Source organism: Scatophagus argus, chromosome 13, assembly GCF_020382885.2.
Source record: "Scatophagus argus isolate fScaArg1 chromosome 13, fScaArg1.pri, whole genome shotgun sequence".
Lineage (NCBI taxonomy): Eukaryota > Metazoa > Chordata > Actinopteri > Scatophagidae > Scatophagus > Scatophagus argus.
Window position 1 is genome coordinate 23,545,113 of NC_058505.1, and position 19,552 is coordinate 23,564,664.

Sequence of the window (19,552 nt, forward strand, 5' to 3'; positions counted from 1 at the left end):
CGAGCAGTTCCGCCACCTCCCCAATACCACCACCACCACCTCATCAGATCAATATATAATTCATTATTTTATGTCACTACCTGTGTGTCCAGTTCTCCTCATAGTTTTGTGTCTCTCTCTCCCTTTCTTTCTCTCTCTGCAGGTCTCTCTCCATCCAGATCTACATGTTGAACTACACCTCTGACAAACCCAATGTCTACTATCAAAATCTGTCCATGTTGTTCTTCTATGTAGTGCTATTATAACTAACTTAAACAACATATCAGCTAAAAAACAAATACCACATGGTACCACATGCACTCCTCCCCCACCCCCCACCTCAACGATGACCTTCACAGCTGATCAGGTGAGAAGACAGCTGCAGAGACTCCGTGCAGGCAAAGCTGCAGGCCCAGATGGTGTGAGCCCCAGGGTCCTGAAAGCCTGTGCCCCCCAGCTAAGCGGAGTACTTCATCATGTCTTCAACCTGAGTCTGAGTCTTCAGAGGGTCCCCGTGGTGTGGAAGACGTCATGCCTCGTTCCTGTCCCAAAGACGCCGTGTCCCAGCGACCCCAAGGACTACAGGCCTGTGGCCCTGACGTCACACATCATGAAGACCCTGGAAAGACTCTTGGAATAGTCTTGGAATAGCTCCGGCCCATGGTCCAACCACTTCAGGATCCCCTTCAGTTCGCCTACCAGCCCCGCCTTGGAGTGGACGATGCCATCATCTACCTGCTGAGCAGAGTCTACACTCACCTGGACAAGCCGGCAAGCACTGTGAGAATCACGTTCTTTGATTTCTCGAGTGCGTTTGACACCATCAGGTGTCTCTGCTGGCGGAGAAGCTGACAGCGATGCAGGTGGATGCCCCACTGGTGTCCTGGATCGCAGACTATCTGATGGGCAGACCACAGTATGTATGCCTGAAATGCTGCCTGTCAGATGAAGTGATCAGCAACACCGGGGCTCCACAGGGGACTGTCCTCTCTCCCTTCCTCTTCACAATCTACACCACAGACTTTACGCACTGCACAGAGTCCTGCCATCTTCAGAAATTTTCTGATGACTCTGCACTGGTTGGGTGTATTACTGGGGGGGATGAGAGAGCGTACAGGACGGTAGTGGACAACTTTGTCGCATGGAGCGGGAAAAACCACCTCAACGTCAAAGGGGACACTGTGGAGGTGGTGGAGGAGTACAAATACCTGGGGGTGTACTTAGACCACAAACTGGACTGGTGCAAGAACGTGGACATGGTCTACAGAAAGGGCCAGAGCCGCCTCTACTTTCTGAGGCGGCTGAGGTCCTTCAACATCTGCAGGACGATGCTGAGGATGTTCTATGAGTCGGTGGTGTCCAGTGCCATCACATATGCTGTTGCCTGCTGGGGCAGCTGCCTGAGGGTGAGGGACACTAACAGACTCAATAGAGTCATTAAGAAGGCCAGCCATGTTGTGGGAGAGGAACTGGACTCTCTGACAGTGGTGTCTGAGAGGAGGATGTTGTCCAAAATAAGGACTGTACTGGACTTTCCCTCTCACCCTCTCCACAATGTGCTGATCAGCTACAGGAGCTCGTTCAGCAAAAGACTCTTACTCCCACGATGCACCACAGAGCGACACAGGAAATCATTCCTGCCTGTCGGCATCAAACTGTTAAACTCAGCACTGTGACGGACACACTCACTTTATATATACAATGTATATATTGGTTTTTTTAGACATGTACATACCTGCATTTTAAATTTTCTTAAAAAACTTGAATACACTGTAAATACCTATACTTTGAGATTTTAGTTTTTTGTTTATCCTATCTTTATTTGTTTATCCTATTTTTATACTCCGCACTTTTCTCCTTTCTTGGTCGGGAATACTGCATGTGCAATGTCTGTAAGAACAAGAATTTCCATTCAGGGATAAATAAAGGAATTCTGATTCTGATCTGATTCCCTCCAGGGATAAATAAAGGAATTCTGATTCTGATTCACTTGTAAGTCCTGCATTCGTTTAATTCTGTTACCGATCATCCAAGTTCATCAGTTCAGTGAGCTCGTGCATCACCGGTTAAAAGACCAATATCTGAGCAGTTAAACTCCGGTTTACTGACTCCGCTATTGTGTGGTGTTAGTGTGAGATCCAAAAAAACTGAAGTAGTGATCTTTACTAGGCTTTTAATTCTGTAGTTCCTCTTCTATCCTTATCTCTCTCACACATTTTTACATGGGCATGAGTTAGAGGTCTGAGTATGCGATCACGAATCTCCTCGCGAGACACGTGGCGCTCAAGGGTCTTTGCCTTTGTAGTCTTTGTTTGCCACGTTAGCCACATTACGTGGGCAATCGCCATCTTGGCTCTGAGCTGCACGCCCTGCGTGCCACTCTGCTGGCAACTTGGTCTTGCTGACGTCACTCATTTTGACTTTGAGGGACACGCCCCCCCCCGCGTCATCCCTCCGCCATCTTGGTCTCCATCGCCATTGCTCTCTCTCTCTCTCTCACACACACACACACACACTCCTGTATATATGCATATACATGTATAGATATACTCTTGCTGCTGTACCTGTGTTATCTTTAGTTAATAGTTAATGTGTGTTGATAAAACTTGGATTATAATAGTGTTTATTACAAAGTGATACTTACTGGATGGTTGTTGCTGGTTAATAAATCCTGTTATTGTTTAACCTGTTGTTGTCTGTGGTTATTGCGAATGTACTTGTAATAACAGCTGGATTCATGACAGTCAGTGCTTGGATTTACCCTGCATATTTTTAAGAGACTGTTATTTCCCACTTATTAATTTGGCTATTGGTCCCTGGTGACAGGGTGGTGCCCCGATGTTTGCGTGTATAAAGCATACATTGATTTTGCTTTAATGATTATCCCCCATAATCACTGACTCTTTTACCAATAACCAAATTGCTCCTACTACTGCACAACACCACCGTAAGAAATCTTGGAGTTATTTTTGATCAGGATATGTCCTTTAACTCACACATAGCTCAAATTTCAAGGACTGCCTTCTTTAACCTTTAACAATATTGCAAAAAAATAGGCAGGTTTTGTCTCAAAAAGATGCAGAAAAACTAGTCCACACATTTATTACCTCCAGGCTGGACACTTGCAACTCAATCTGCTCCAATAAGTTAGTTCCAATAGTTCCAATACTCTTTTGTTATCGATGTTGCGCTCTCTCTCTCTCTCTCTCTCTCTCTCTCTCTCCCCCCCTTGCTCTCTCCCTCTTACAATCCAGTCGGACAAGGCAGATGGCCACCCAGAGTGGGGTGGGGTCTGCTCCGAGGTTTCAGCCTTTTAAAAGGAAGTTTTTCCTCGCCACTGTCACAAAATGCTTGTTCATAGGGGTTTTGTTATTTTTTTTCTGTATTAAAAATTAAATTAAATAGTTTGGTCTAGTCCTACTCTAATTGGAAAGTGTCATCAGACAACTGTTTTTGGCACTATATCAATAAACTGAATTCAACTGAATTTAATTAAATAAATCATTAAAAAAACATTAAATTTTATTTGTGTAGAAATGTCCTCTCCTGACTTTAATTGCAGTTTATTTTTACACATCATATATCAGCCTCTTTGTAGGTGTCCATCCACCCTTTTTTGCATTTTTCTTCTTTGTGCATAGAAAACAGAAACAAAAGAAACAATAAAAAGATATGTTGAACTACCAGGAATAAAGGGTGAAATTATTAAGTGAGTGAATATTTCAAATAGACTAATTGACATTTTTCTTAATCTTCATTTAGATGAGATTGTGCCCCATATGTTATATAATTCATATATGAATATAATGTGAAATCGTGGAAATATGCACTGGTATTGAACTGGTTTTAGTGAAACTTAATGCCTCTACACAGAGTTGGCAGTATAGAGGCATCCATCCATCCATTTTCTATACCGCTTATCCGTCAGGGTCGCGGGGGAGCTGGAGCCTATCCCAGCTGACTACGGGCGAGAGGCGGGGTACACCCTGGACTGGTCGCCAGTCGAACGCAGGGCCAACACACAAAGACAAACAACCACACACTCTCACACTCACACCTAGGGGCAATGTAGAGTAGCCAATTAACCTAATGTGCATGTTTTTGGTATTGTGGGAGGAAGCCAGAGTACCCGGAGAAAACCCACGCAGGCACAGAGAGAACATGCGGCCCTTCTATGTGGAGTTTCCACATAGAAGGGCCGGGATTTGAACCTGGAACCCTCTTGCTATGAGGCGACAGTGCTAACCACTGCACCACCGTGCCGAGTACAGAAGCATAAAAAAGTATAAAGATAATAATAATAAACTTCAAAAACATGAAATACATATTCTACATCTCTATCTGGCACTTTAACTGTTTGTCACTCCTTTTCTTCACCACTTTTTCGTCTATTGTCTCCACCTTCTTATGTTCTTTGTGGGTGTGGCACTGCTTCCCTTTTTCTCCTGGTTTCTGACTGCACGCTATTTACACACACCTTACTTGCATGGAAGTTCATCGTCTTGCCATATACTTATTCCAGCTCTTCACCTACTCTTTGACAAATTGTTGTTTCAACCACAGCGCTAATTAATACACTTCAAGCTTCTCTCGTGTTTTTATTGAATTATTTCTTTGTGCCACATTCCCGGCCAGTCGTTCTCTCTAGTTCCTGTGCTCTAGGATCATTAGCTCTCCAACCCACTAATTACCTGAAAGCTCTGGCCTGCCCATTCTCCCTCATTCATCCACCCTGCCCAGCAAGTCCTGCCATTCGGCACCTCCTGGCTGGCCTCTGTGTTAGCTGACTTCCCTACTTATCCTATCCCAAAAACCCCTTCCCTTTCCATAAATCCTCTTTATTCATTTTACTCCAAAGTCTGAGTTTGTATTAGGGTTCACATTTACAATCATAACAACAGCTGGTGCAATGCTACTGTTACTGTTAATGATTTTACATTCTACCTGTCTCAGCAGCCTTTATAAAATTTAAAATTTTGTTTTGTTCCCTAATTTGTCATAAATAAGCACATAGACAAACATCAACTATGCAAACATTGAGACACACAAACTACATGTGTGGATGCCCTCAAACACATACACAAAGCTCATGACTGGCATTGCCGTTTAATCTTTATTGTTCCTGATAACTTGTGCTAGCAACAAACAGTGGCAGTGTGATGATGTTAGCAGGCCACCTTTAATTAAAAAGCTTGTCTTTGTTATACACGCACCACTGATAACAGCTATCTGTCTGACTGAGATAAGGTGAGACGTGGGGGGTTTATGACAGGGAACATAAGGAGTGACACTGCTTGTGTGTGTGAGGAATATTACAGAATAATGCAGTGCTTTAAATAAACGTGTAAATATCTATTTGATACATAAATGTAGCAGGCAGTGTAATGGGAATGTGATCAGTGTGGAGTGACACATATCTATAGTTAAATAAATATAGTGATAAAAAATACTACACATGGAATTGTGACTACTGATGCTGATTTGGGCCACATGCCTTACAGTGGAAATTCCTTTCTAAATAAATATGAAACTGTCTGGTGTGACAGACAGCCTCTATTGATCTTGTACCGAGTGCTTGTTCTTGTGTGATTATTGCTTCTGCCCTGTCCTTCAATCCAGCCTTTTCCAGCCATTGGCAGGATTTCTTGATATCAGCCACTTCTTCTATCTCTTGTCCCTCCATGATGGTTTATCATCTTCCTCCTCATCACTGCTAGGTTTCTTTGGGGGCTATTTTCCTGATTTTGTGGGATTTTTGCCCAATCATGATGCAGCACAGCAATAGTGAGGTCAGGCACTCACGTTGAAAGGAAAGACCTGGCTTGCAATTTCTGTTCCAGTTGTTCCAGTTCATCATGAAGGTTTTAAGGTCAGGGCTCTTTGCAGTCTGGTCAAGTCCTTCCACACCAAACTCACTTATCCATATGTTTATGGACCTTGCTTTGTGTACTGGGGAACAGTCATGCTGGAATAAAAAAAGGCATTCCCCAAACTGTTTGAATGTGCTCTCAAAATTTTGCAGTAGAAACAATCATCATACCATGAGTACCAGGAATTGATGTGTGAAATCCAGCACTTGTTGCAGCTGAAAAGGATCTGAGAGTATTGGATAAAAAATAAGCTTAGATGAGACTTTATTGATCCCCAAGAGGAAATTTGGTCATTACAGCCAGCAGGACAAGACAGTGCAAAAAGAACAGATAGGGTATAAAAAGATATAAAACATTGTAAAAAACAAACAAAAAAAAATATGTAAAAATAAAGAAATACAAGTTTATATTTACAAGTCCAAAAAATATACAGTTGTGTGGAAAGGATTTATACATATGTACAACTGAGGTATTGCACAGGTTAAGGAGTAAAATGGTTTATTATTGGTGACCTGAGGATTTAGGTGGTTCTGCCATAGAGGAAGTTTAGACCTTAGTGCTGCCTTTGACACCACTGACCATTCTATCTTATTACACAGATTGGAACACTTAATTATTAATTAATAATTAATTATTAAAGGAACTGCGTTAAGTTGGGTTCAGCCCTATTTATGAGATCGATCTCAGTTTGTTCATGTTAATGATGCATTGTCCATACTCATAAAAGTTAGTCATGGAGTCCCACAAAGTTCTGTGCTCGGGCCAATAGTATTCACCCTTTATATGTCCCCCGTTGGTGATATTATTAGGAAACACTCGATACATTTTAACTGTTATGCAGATGACACACAATTATACTTGTCAGTTAAACCAGATGAAACAAATCAGCTGGCCAAACTTCAGGCGTGTCTTAAAGACATAAAAACCTGGATAACTTATAATTTTATACTTCTAAATTCAGACAAAACTGAAGTTATTGTTCTGGGTCCTAAAAACCAAACAAACAAGTTATCAGATGATATAGCAACTCCAGATGGCTAAGGAATTTAGGAGTCATTTTTGATCAGGACATGATCTTTACTCACACATAACACACATTTCAAAGACTGCATTCTTTCACCTCTGCAGTATTGTGAAAATTAGGCACATTCTAAATCAGAAAATGTGATAAAATTAGTCCATGCATTTATTACTTCCAGGCTGAATAATTGTAACTCCCTTTCATCAGGTTGCCCCAGTAAGTCTCTAAAGACACTCCTATGGACATACATAAACTTTACAAAATGTGTCTTTCAAGTGTCTTATTTAATGTATTTCAGTAAAAATGAAACCCTTTTACATTTGAAAATATTTTCTGTTATCAAACTTTTCTGGCATATTGCCTCTCCATTCATGCTACAGGCATGTACAAACAGGCTTGCTAAGATTTATATGCTATACAGAACAGTATGTCAGTTTTACAGACTGTGAAGTAGATTTATAGAGGACATGAGTGATTTTCCTGTTTTTGATCGGACTTTAAAGCAAAAATAATACTCATAAAAACATGGTGACAGATGTCGTCAGGCTAGTGCTGACTGGAGCACATCGGATTTTTAACAAAAATCTGGACAGTCTGGACATCCCTGCTCAAGCTGCTGTCTCTGATAAAGCGGAAGAAAATGGATGAATGGATGGAATGAAAATACAATCCATGAAGTAATGTGTCATTTCACCCCAAACCCTGCAGTGGCGGTTTTTACAGTTTTCATGCATGCATCCAAAGCTGGTATATCTTTATTATTTTTTGTTAATTATAAAAGACAGGACTTACTCAGATTTACATTCACACAGACACAGTTGTGGGACATTACTATAGACTTCTATTAATTTCCTGGATGCTTAACCACCCCGTCACCATAACAATAAATTTGAATTGCCTAATTCCAACCCCTGCCTTAAACCTAACCTAACCTAACCCTGACTTCAGCCAATTATTACTCTTACAAACCTAATCTTAAAACAAGTCTTCACTCTAATATTTAAAGATCTACGTTGTGGGGACTTGCATTTTGTCCTCATAGGTCCTCCTTTTTAAATCGGGTTTTTGTCCCCATATCTACAGAAATACAAGCCCGTACACACACACACATACACACGCGCGCGCACGCACACGCAGGCTAAAGACACAAAGCCGAACACAAAATATTATTCCCTCACAGAGCCTACATGGATTTCTGCCATTACCCTATGTCAAAGACCTTAAGAGAAACAAGATGATGAGTCAATATGTGACATAAAAATAGGTGTGTGCGTGTGGTAAAGAAAGGGAGAAGGTTGTTACGTCACATCATCACGCTTATTAACCTCTCCACCACCTCCCCTTTACTGTCAGTGACGTAAGCCACAGAAACTATTTAAACAAGCCGCGGAGCTGGCAGAACTACACTGGGTATTTTGTTCAGACCCCAGAGTAGTGAAACGGGTATATGTTCGTTTTTTCTCCAAACCGGGACACTCACGACCTCCGGTAGTTTACTTCGTTTTGCGTCCAGTAGAACCTAGGACAGAACGTGGATAGTTGGACAAAGAGAGAAATCGTACTCTTTGCCACACAGGGAGCCGCGCGCAGATATATTAGGTGCACAAGCTCGCGCCACTCAACGGTTTCCCACTCCGCCTGTACCCCCAAGGGCACACGCAGACGAGGAGAGCACAGAACCGCTCAAGTATCGTTTGAGTTAACACAGAGGTAAGATAATAGCCCCTTCATTAACAAGAAACAGTCGCTGGTATTGGTAATACTATTGCTACTTCCACAATTTACTATTACAGCTGTCAATACAACTAGTAATGATCATAGTAATTCACTGAAGACGTACACAGCATTTACTATGCAGATATATCTACATTTGATGTATGGCTTCCATACAAATTCATTAAGAAGCATTACTAATAGTGGCAATAGACAGCCTAATAGTATTACTAAAAGAAATGGCTAAGTGACATATTGCTCTAATGGTTTTCACCTTTTTTAAAAAAATGGATTTTATTGTCTAATTTTTATATTATCTTTAGAGCTACAGGTTTAATGTGAAGTGTAATGTCACATTTTTGGTTTTTGTCATTTTTATGACAAAATATGTGATTTTCTGTCCTTAGTCCATGGCTGCCCCCATATACAGCAGCTCCGTGTGGATGTTGTTTCTGGTCATGTACGTGTCGCTGGTGGTTGGAACAGACTGTGAAAAGGAATGTGCACTTTGTGTGTACCGTCTATTGGAACAGCAATCTGGTTTCTCCTCCCTGGTAATGTCACTATATTTGAATACTACTATAAGCAATATAAGTTTATTTATGTTAGTAACATTCTTAGAGACAAATTTTCATCAGGTGGAATCAGTAAGGTGACAAAGACAGTATGGTGTCTTACATTTATTGTTTTATAGACTGACCTAAAATGGGTGACAGACACAACAATTTGGTTACTTATCCTTGTTAAAGCTTGTTAAATCATTTTATCAGCTAAAATGTAAAACTGGGTATCTCCTTTTTGAAGTCTATAACATTATAATACATTAAGCAAAATACAAGTGGAGTCATTTTGAAAATACCTAGGGACCACTTTTTTAAGTACTAGGGATTTTTCTTTTCTTGAGACTTCTCCTTCCTTTCCTTTACCTCTGTAATTTGTTTTCACTCCAAATCTGTTTATTGTTAGTTTGCTCTGCATTTTTAATTTTTCGCTTTTTTCATTTTTAATGCCACCCTTCCATTTCTGAAATTTTATTTCCTTTTCTTTTTCCTTTTTCCAATAAATTCCTGTACTAACCCTCAGTTTTTAGGTCAGAATAATGAGGGATTCCAATAAATAAATAAATAAATAAAAGTACATGTCAGTGTTCTCTCAAAACTGAAATAATATGCTGACTTGCAACATGTACATATATATTACGTTTTGGAGCTTTCAAAGAACACACTGTTGGTTTCATGACTTCTTTGAGATTTCCCATGTGGTGTCTGACTGGGAGCAAATAAAAAACAAAATTTCTTCTTAAACTAACTTAACTTCTAAACATTAGAACATAGCACAGGACTGGGATAGATATATAGATAATTCATAATTCCAGTCTACAGTGATGTAGAGCATGCCCATCCTTTAAGTTTATTAAAAAGATTCTTTAAGTTCAGAGGTTTGTAAATTCCTTGAAATGATAATATAAAGATTCAGACAAAAAAGCTACATATCAATAGAAATCAAAATTGAATTTTTTCTTTTGGCTTGAAATCTGACAAGCCATAAGGTCTTTCCTGTCCCCTTTGGGTCATTGCACCTTTATTACTTGTTGTATGTCTATTTTAGGGCCACCAGAGGGAGCTAATGTCCCCCAGACCCCTCCAGTGCCAATATGTCCTCAGTTCAATTTTCCTGTTCATTAATTCTGTGTTCATAAGCCAGCGGCACTGAAAGCTCAGCAAGAATCCCTCCTCTGTGCCATCCAACAGAAATTTATGATGGCTCAAATAAGTAAAATCCAATGACACATATGGGGTTGGGAGCAGGTTATCTTGGCGGTATGCCCCAGGGCCTGCAGATGCCTTTAGTCTGATTATACTTCTGGGATATATGGATTCACATATATAAAGGATGACTGGGATAAATGGGCAATGGGCTGGGGGGGGGCACACAGCTTTTATGGAGGATGCTTTCATTAGATGAACAGGATACTACTCAGTGTGTGAGGAACAGACTGGGACAGATGTTTTTTAAAGTAGAAATAATGTTTTACTAAGTTGTTAAGGTGATATGTGAGAGATCGCATAGATAAAATCGGCTGTTGCATCCCTCCAAACCATCTGTCGACTGTTGTAATCGTTCCCTCACTGACTGCTTTTCTTCTTCTGCTTTTTTTTGTGTCGACAATGTAGGAGTGGTGTGCACACACATGCAATACATGATTGAAAATATCTGTTTTTGGTCTTTATTTTTTTGTGAAAGAATAACTTGTCATTTCAGTTTCCTATCTATTACCTCAAACATTTACATAATACTTAAGCTGTTTGATTTTGCCATGATGTAGGAGACAGGTTAGTGGGAGAATCATTCTCAGTTCATGAAAGCACAAAAATTATATGTACTAATTTTATAAAGCCTTCAATCCATTTAGGTCTTGTTTTTTTCAGTTGTTTATTTGAGTATACTCTGCAGGATTTGTGGGCTGCTGTTCGCAAGCATTATTCCAAGTTGGGTCAAGTGAGATAGAGAGTGAATGAAAAGAGGGAATAATGTCAGTGCAAACAAAGCATTCTACAGAGTAATAAAAAGTTTTTTTCAGATTGTTTCACAGTGATTACAACCTAATCTGTAATTTCCCAGTTATGGGACTGATAAAGGATTATCTTATCTTAAAGCACAAATAAATACAGCCAAAAAGGCTGACTTTAGTAGAGAGAAATGGAGACGTGAAGTTCCTGGCTGTGGGCAACAGACATGTATGTAAGGTTGAATCGCAGAAACATTTTACACAACGCCACATAAGAGGGCTGGACCTCTACATGTGCAGATACAGACACAACCGCACACTTGCAGAATGTACCACAATATTTGCACATTATTGACATCTGTCTGAAATGTACATTTCTGCTGATCTGTCAGACTGATAGCTCTTAATTATGTGAATGTTGCATTGCATGTCTGCATCTCTGCCAGTGTGCTGTCATGATAAGAGATGGCATAATTATGTTAATTCCTTAACAAGAGATTTGATGTTTTCTACAGGTGCAAAACTTTAGGTGCAAAAAAGAATATGTGCATATATTGGTGTCAGCATCTGCAGCTGTCTGAAATGATTTGAAAAATATCAAAATATAAATATCAGCATATCAGCAAAAATAAAATATGCCTCCCTATTGAATGTCAATTTTATGCATTCCTACCAGATATCGGTATTCGGAAAAATTTGATGATATTGGTCTTTAATAGAAATAGATCAGTTATACTTGGTCTATAAAATGCCACAAAATCATCAAAGTTGCCCATCACACTGTTTTTTCGGACCAATAATATAAAAACTCAAAGTTGGAATGAGATTTTTATTATGTTAAAAATGAATTAAAAGGTGAATCAATTATCATTCACTAAAAATGTTAATTACATTTCTGTTTATCTATGATTCTGATAGTTCTGATTTATTTTTTCATATAAATTTCTGAATACCTTCAGCATATATTGGGCTGAAATTAAAGATAGTGAGTCATCCAAATAGTACCTTTGAAAATAATGTTTTTTGCATCAATCTTATGTGCATTAAATGAACAGTCTAGAACATAATGCTCTGTTTTCATAAAACGACAACTTTTAAGAGACAAGTCTTGAAGAATGGTAGAAACTGAAGCAGCAGAGGCCAACACATCTTGATGATTGAAATAAAAAGGATCCTACATTTTGTATGAGGCATAACAAGAGCTTCTCTTCATTAGACCCTTTTTGCATCTTTCTGTATTCTACTACTCAAGAAATTAAATTTAACATGCAGTTCTTTCTACAGCCACAAAACTAGACCTGTCAAATATATGTACAAATTAATATTTAGGATACAAGCACAGCAGTTTCAATGGCTTTTGACCCACTAATCAGGGAAAATACCAACATGGCATGCATACATATTACCTAGGGTTAGGTAGCATTCACTTTTGAATGGATACCCCAATACTGGGTATTCAGTAGTGGTAGTGGTAGTAGTAGTAGAACTGACAATACTAAATCACCATATTGAGTGACCAAATCAGTACAACATCCTTAATCTGTAATGTTTGAGGGGTTAGCTGAAAAATTGTAGAAAATCAGCGGAATTTTTCCTTGATGAAACCAGTGATTCAAGTCCTAATATTTCAATGGAATCCTGGCAGTATATTGTAACATTGTACTCATACTGACAACATTTATTATGAAAAGTCAAAATAACAACTTTTTTGTCAGTTGATGGTTTTTATAATGCTGGATTTTACTATATTTCTAGGCATGCTCACTTGAGTGTGAGGGTGGGTTGGACCGCCAGAAGTTCCACCTGTGCCGGGACTTCCTGTTGGAGGAGAAAAACCACATTCCACTGAATGTTAACCTCCTTCAACAGCAGGAACAGGAAGCAGTGGGTACCATGACAGCTGACGATAAGGATCAAACATCACCAGAGCACCAGCTGGCCAAGAAATACGGTGGCTTTATGAAGCGCTATGGTGGTTTCATGTCACGCCGTTCCTTCTCTCCAGAGGGGGTGCGTGAAGATCCTGGAAACCATGATGAGGAAGAAAATGTTCGCCTGGAAATCCTAAAGATTCTCAATGCAGTGTCTGATCACGGCAGTGAGGGTGATGGTCAGGTAGAGGAGCCAGTGAAGAGGTATGGAGGCTTCATGCGTCGGGCTGAAGAAGGGGTGGAGCAGGGCGACCTGCTGGAGGCAGTGTTAGACCGTGGGCTCAAGAAGCGCTATGGGGGGTTCATGAGGCGTGTGGGCAGGCCTGAATGGTTGGTAGACAGCAGCAAGAGTGGGGGGGTGTTGAAACGGGCTTGGGAAAATGGTAGCGAGCTACAGAAGAGGTATGGGGGGTTCATGGACTAGGACACCACTATGTTCCTCCACTCCTCCCATCCCTCCTGTCTCGTCTCTTCAACTAATCACTTTGTAGTCTGGACTTGTTTGAATCAATAGCCCATCTGCTCTGCCAATTACATTGTGTCATCTGGCTTTGTATAATGTGCTGCTGCTGACTTCATTGGTTCAATTAATTCTGTAATGATAAAAAAGAGAAACATGTGGTTCAGATGTACACAAATCATTTTTGGTCTGCTTTTGGTTGTCATGTTATTATTTATTAAATGAACATGTTGATCGAGGTGTGCTCGTCAAGTGTATGATTTTTAAAAATGATCAGAATAAGAATCAAAATTCCTTTATTTATCCCCGAAGGTGTGCGTACGAAGAAGGGAACAATAAAGTCAATGACTCAAGTATTCAAATATGTAAATATTTGCTGTAATAACAAGTGTATCACAATAGCGCATTACATACAATTAGCTTGGCTGTTTTCATGGTGATTCTAAATGACAGGATCGTGTTGTATTTTTATCTTTTCAGACATATTTTTATTGCTTCATCCTGGACTGATATCTAAATTCACTCTCACAGTGTAACCGGAAAGTCCTATCAAGGGCAAACATGTCTTGAAGGTATTCATTGCAGTGTTTCCCAACCTTTTTAGAGCCGTGGCACATATTATACATTAGAAAGACTGTCTGATTGCCAGGCAAAAATGTCTAGATCAGTTGGCTGCCACTGCATACCGCCCGCCCAGAGTGTCAATCAGGTGAAGCCACAAGGCCCCCCGCGGCAGCGGTTGAGAATCACTGCACTCCTGCTTGTAATGTTTAATTAGCTGGAGCCACAGTAATAAGGGAAGTTGATGGGTGCTTTAAAACTTCATGGATATCAAAACTCAGAACTTCTGGAATATGTTGACTGGAAGTGAAACTTATGACACATTTGAACAAGTTAGTAGTTACAAGGAACTGTGTTTTTTGTTGATTCTTGGCGCCCCTGTGTACAAAAGTGGTGTTGGCACCACTGTCCACTGGTAAAGATTTCGATCTGCCAGTATATGCATGTTGTTGTTTTGGAGGCAAGTGAAAGAAAAGCAGCTTATTTCTAACGATTTTAATGCTGTACTTCTTTTTAGCATAGCCTTTTATGTGCCCACAGAAGACCACAGAGCAGCTTTTTTCCCCAGACTGCGAGACACCTTAATTCATCCTCAATTCTCCTCCATTAACTTTAATTTAATTTTAGGACATATTATTTTGCAGGGAATCCAACCTAGTGATTGGCATTGAGAATAGCTATATAGAAATAACCAGTCTTCTTGCATGGTCTTGTGTTAAGATTTACCAAAAAGACTAGGACCCCACAAAGCAGACAGTAACAACAGGAGTAAACTAAAGGTGAAGTATTTGCTTTTAATCCGTTTACAAAATAAAGGACAAAGTAAGAGATCACAGAGCTTTTCAAAAAGCAGAGTCCAACACTGGAGCCAGATGGCAAGTGAGTGCATATGGTTCATTGCAGGTGAGTACGAGGAAGCTGAATAGCCCAAACGGAGAGTCCAGCAGCAAACCAGAGCAGACTGGGCAGGAAAGGCAGAGGTAAGGCAGCAAACCTGAACACAAGAAGCAGAGGTTAGTCCAAAATCCAAAAAACACCAACAACATGTATACCACAAAAACTGATGGTAAAATCTAGAGAAGGTGGAATGAGAGCACTGGTCCTTAAACAGTCAAAGACAGTCTTTGAGTTGATAGGCCACACTGAAAAAAATGATTTTGTGGTGGTAGTAATATTTATTAGGTTAACTGTCACAATTTTTATTTTCTAATTGTAAGTATCTGGAGTCGAGTTTTATACTGATATGAAAATCTAGTTCAGATAAGGTTTTATCTTTTTCTCTTTGTTTTTTTTTCCAGATTTAAAAAAAAGATGAAATGGTCTTGCAAAACACGTAGATTCGAGGCTGACACACGGACAGAACTTTTGAAACACTACAGACTAAAACATGGAATGGTTAGCCATGGCCAGACAGTGTCTTGCCTTTATAAGGATTGCCCTTGTTCATTTAAGACGTTCAATGCAATGTTCAATGTACTATGCACCTGAACATGGATTCACATATATTTTACAGGATATCAGCAGAGAGGCAGCTCAAGAGGACCAGGCTGAGCAAGTCCTGAGAGTCTGTGTTTTCCACACGTGAGGAAGATGAAGGTACATCCCACGTGGATGTGTCGATTGTCGTTGAGGGGACTGAGGTACTTGACAACTGTGAAAGTGTTGCAAAGGCCTGTCTCCTGCTGATGGGCATCATTTATGCCATGAACTTGAGTTACCCACCGAAAATGAAGTACACTTTTGAAGTATTTCAAAGGCTTCTTCTAGAGCTTGATGTCCTTAAGCTGTCCCCAAAAATCTTGTCTCTGCGAAACAAACTTAGAGCTTGAGTGCACATGTTTGACCCAAGAGCTGTCACAAAAGGCCACAGTTGTTTATGTGGCCATTTGTCTATGTTCTTATTTTTCTCCCGTTTTATAAAAGTAATTTTTATTTCAACTTGTTCCACTGTATACACACAACACTGTTGTTTAAAATAACACAAATAAGCATGTCTTTTAAAATGCACTTGTGAGGGACCAGAGTGGTCTCCTCGAATAACGGGATCTCGGCAAGATTGAGGCAGAAGAGATTGAAAGTAGGAGGCAGCAAAGCGTCAGGTGCCAGGAAAAGCCCTTTTATTCTCCCGGAACACAAGGTTATCACAGACAGGAACAATGCAGGAACCAAAAAATGCCAATAACAAACTCTCACAGCAGCACATGGTAGTTCTCCCAAAGAACAACAAGAGCAAAATGAGGCTCCTTTAAATAGGGCTGCTTGTTGATCCCAAATGGTCCAAACCATTATGGAAGGGACTACCAACAAACATAATGGTCCATTCAATACACTAATCATAATAAATAAATACAAAAAAAATAAATAAGGCATTATTCAATGTATCCACACACCAAATATTTACACACCATACAATAATTTTTCACAAACACCACATAGCCAATACCATAAGAAAATATAAACCCCCCTGAGTGCAATGGGACGTGCCCCCTTGCCCTGTGACCAATAAAGTCCGCCCCTGCAGCGGCGCGCGCTTCCGCAGAGGAGCAGTGGAGCTGGACCGGGAGTGCAGGTGACTATGAGTGTATGACAAACCAGAGTCTTTACAAACTGAAATGAAGAGGTGGACGAGTAGTGGGTACCTCACCACACGCCTGGATGCTAAACCGGGGAGAAAACTGACACGAGTGAGTTGTGGTTGTGGTGAGTGAGAGACGCAGCGGGCTGAATTTTCAGCACCGAAGCGTCCATGGCGTACGCCACGCAAAACATGTCACCAAGCATTTAAAATATATACAAGCTGACGACAGAGTCCATTTCTCCGTGTGTGTGTGTGTGCGCACACGCGTCCGCGTATACATGCGCCACAAAGTCCAAAAAGTCTTTTTAATTTTAATTTCCAACGCTGCCTCGCAGGCCAAGTTAACAAAACCGCGTCCCTCGTGGGAGACCGTGAGAAGGGGGGTGCTCACCTTCTCACAGCACTGAAGGTGCATGTAAAATGTTTTTTATGTTGTTTTGCAATGCAAACCCTGTTGGGGAATAAATAAAGGTGTTAAATTAAACAGTTCATTTTTTTAAAGTGATTGTTTAAATGATCAAAATATTATGAACAAATTTAGGCAATTAAAACTGCAGAAAAACTATGTAAAATGTATAAATATTACTTAATTATAGTCCATAAATAAAAGCTTAAAGAAGTATTTTAAAATTTCCAAAAAAAAACATTGATTTTTGTCTAAGTAAAACTTACAAAGAAGGAGAGAGTAAAATTCAGTGGCCATATTAATAATCAACAGTAAATTACCTGAGTTTTGTGAGTAAAATAAACTGATATCCGCAAGTAAAGTTTACTTGATGATTGCCCTTGTAGAATTTATTTGCAATTTCTAAGTGCAAAAACTTTCCTAAGGTTTCTTAAGTAAATATCACTCCACATTTTTTTCAGTGCAGGATGCAGGACAGGTGTGCAGGTGCACTGAAAAAAAAGTTATTTATTTGGGAAAACCTAGGAAAGTTTTTGCACTTAGACATGGAAGTAAATTCTACATGGGGCGATCATCAAGTAAATTTTATTGCAAATATACCGTATTTTCCGCACTATAAGGTGCACCAGATTATAAGGCGCACCTTCAATGAATGTTCTATTTTATAACTGTTTTCATATATAAGGCGCACCGCATTATAAGGTGCATAGGATAGAAGCTACAGCAGTGGCTCGGGTTGCGTTTTGCGTCCACTAGATGGAGCTGCGCTAAAGGGAATGTCAACAAAACAGTCAGATAAGTCAGTCAAACTTTATTAATAGAATACAAACCAGCGTTCTGACAACTCCGTTTACTCCCAAAATGAATAAACAGCTGTGTTATTATTTTTCCCGATGTAATGTCGGCGACGTAGTATTTTCGCAACACAGTTTATCTTTTAACAACAGATTCAAGATTCAAGATTCAAGGAGCTTTATTGTCATTTCACACACGTAAAACATGAGTGGAACGAAATTAGTTTCCCCGGTCCCAGTATCAGCCCAGTTTCTTAACAAAATAAATATAAATATAAACAATGCTATATAGTATAAAAACAGTGTAATATAAGTGAAAAACAGTAGATGATATAAACACCAGTGTACACAGTATAAACAGTAGTGCAAAATGGCTGACAGGGTAGTGCAAATGACCGTAGTGCAATGAACATGAGCAGTTTGAGTTCTGTGCAAATGCTGCATTGTGCAAAATGTTCCATGGGTGGTTGTTTGTGTGTTTGTTGGTGTGTGAGGTGTGAGTTTGGCAGCAGGGGCTACAGAGGACCTCCAGAGTTCAACAGTCTCACAGCTTCTGGGAAGAAGCTGTTCCTCAGTCTGGTGGTCCTGCTCTTGATGCTCCGCAGCCTCCTGCCTGAGGGGAGAGGGGCAAACAGTTTGTGTGAGGGGTGGGTGGGGTCCTTCATGATGCAGGAGGCCCTTTTCCTGCACCTGGAGGCGTAAATGTCTGTGGTGGTGGATAGGCTGTGTCCCACAGTCTTTTGTGCAGCTTTCACCACCCTCTGCAGAGACTTTTTCTCTGCTGCAGAGCAGCTGCCGTGCCACACAGTGATACAGGAGCACAGGACGCTCTCCACCACACATCTGTAGAAGGATGTGAGGACCGAACTCCCCAGTCCGGCACGCCTCAGCCTCCTGAGGAAGTAGAGGCGCTGGTGTGCCTTCCTGATGAGGCAGGAAGTGTTGTTGCTCCAGGTGAGGTCGTCCGTTATGTGGACGCCCAGGTACCTGAAACTGGAGACCACTTCCACCGCTGTCCCTCCGATGTACAGGGGAGGAAGGGGGAGGTGTCTGCCCCTTCTGAAGTCCACGATCATCTCCTTGGTCTTTTTCACGTTGATGCAGAGGTTGTTCTCTCTGCACCAACCCTCCAGGCGTTCCACCTCCTGCCTGTAGTCGGCCTCGTCGCTGTTGGCGATGCGTCCAACCACAGCTGTATCATCCGCAAACTTCACGATGAGGCAGCTCGGATGTTGCGCTGAGCAGTCGTGTGTTAGCAGGGTGAACAGGAGGGGGCTCAGCACACAGCCCTGGGGAGAGCCGGTGCTGAGGGTGATGGAGGAGGAGGAGATGTCATGGATCTTCAAAAAGGGCTTAAACCCGGGAGCAAGGTATAACAGGTAGTGCAACATTTTTAACACGTAGTGGACGGAAACTTTTCCTCGAATCAATAAACACGTAAAAGAAACAGTCCGATACCGTTACGGTAACTCAAACGTAAGTGCAATAACAATATAGTAACTCTCGACACCAATATCTAGCGGTTGGAGTTCTTTTGTCAATCCACCCGGAATGACGGCAAGCACTGAATTAGTGTGCTTCACTTGTTTTTTGACACCATCGGTGATATGGGAGCGCATGGAGTCGCAGATCAATAGGGACGGGGCTGTGTGAAAAAAGTCACACGGTCTCTTGACGTAAATTTCCCTCAGCCACTCACTCATCTTTTCTTCATCCATCCATCCCTTCGA

At 40.7% G+C, this 19,552-nt stretch overlaps 1 protein-coding gene across 1 annotated transcript; it reads left to right on the forward strand.

Moving 5' to 3' along the window:
* Window positions 1-8,155: 8,155 nt before the first annotated feature.
* LOC124070036 (proenkephalin-A-like) lies at window positions 8,156-13,721 on the forward strand. Its single transcript, XM_046409645.1, has 3 exons — window positions 8,156-8,580; window positions 8,991-9,137; window positions 12,848-13,721. The coding sequence occupies exons 2-3, from the start codon at window positions 8,994-8,996 to the stop codon at window positions 13,445-13,447; spliced, it is 744 nt and encodes a 247-aa protein (XP_046265601.1). The 5' UTR covers window positions 8,156-8,580; window positions 8,991-8,993; the 3' UTR covers window positions 13,448-13,721.
* The last annotated feature ends 5,831 nt before the right edge of the window (window positions 13,722-19,552 follow it).

What these genes read in the sequence shown, in the direction of transcription:
- LOC124070036 (XM_046409645.1), top strand. Translation starts at nt 8,994, where the DNA reads ATGGCTGCCCCCATATACAGCAGCTCCGTGTGGATGTTGTTTCTGGTC. An exon ending in AATCTGGTTTCTCCTCCCTG is followed by an intron (nt 9,138 to 12,847) that starts GTAATGTCACTA and finishes CTATATTTCTAG; the next exon opens with GCATGCTCACTTGAGTGTGA.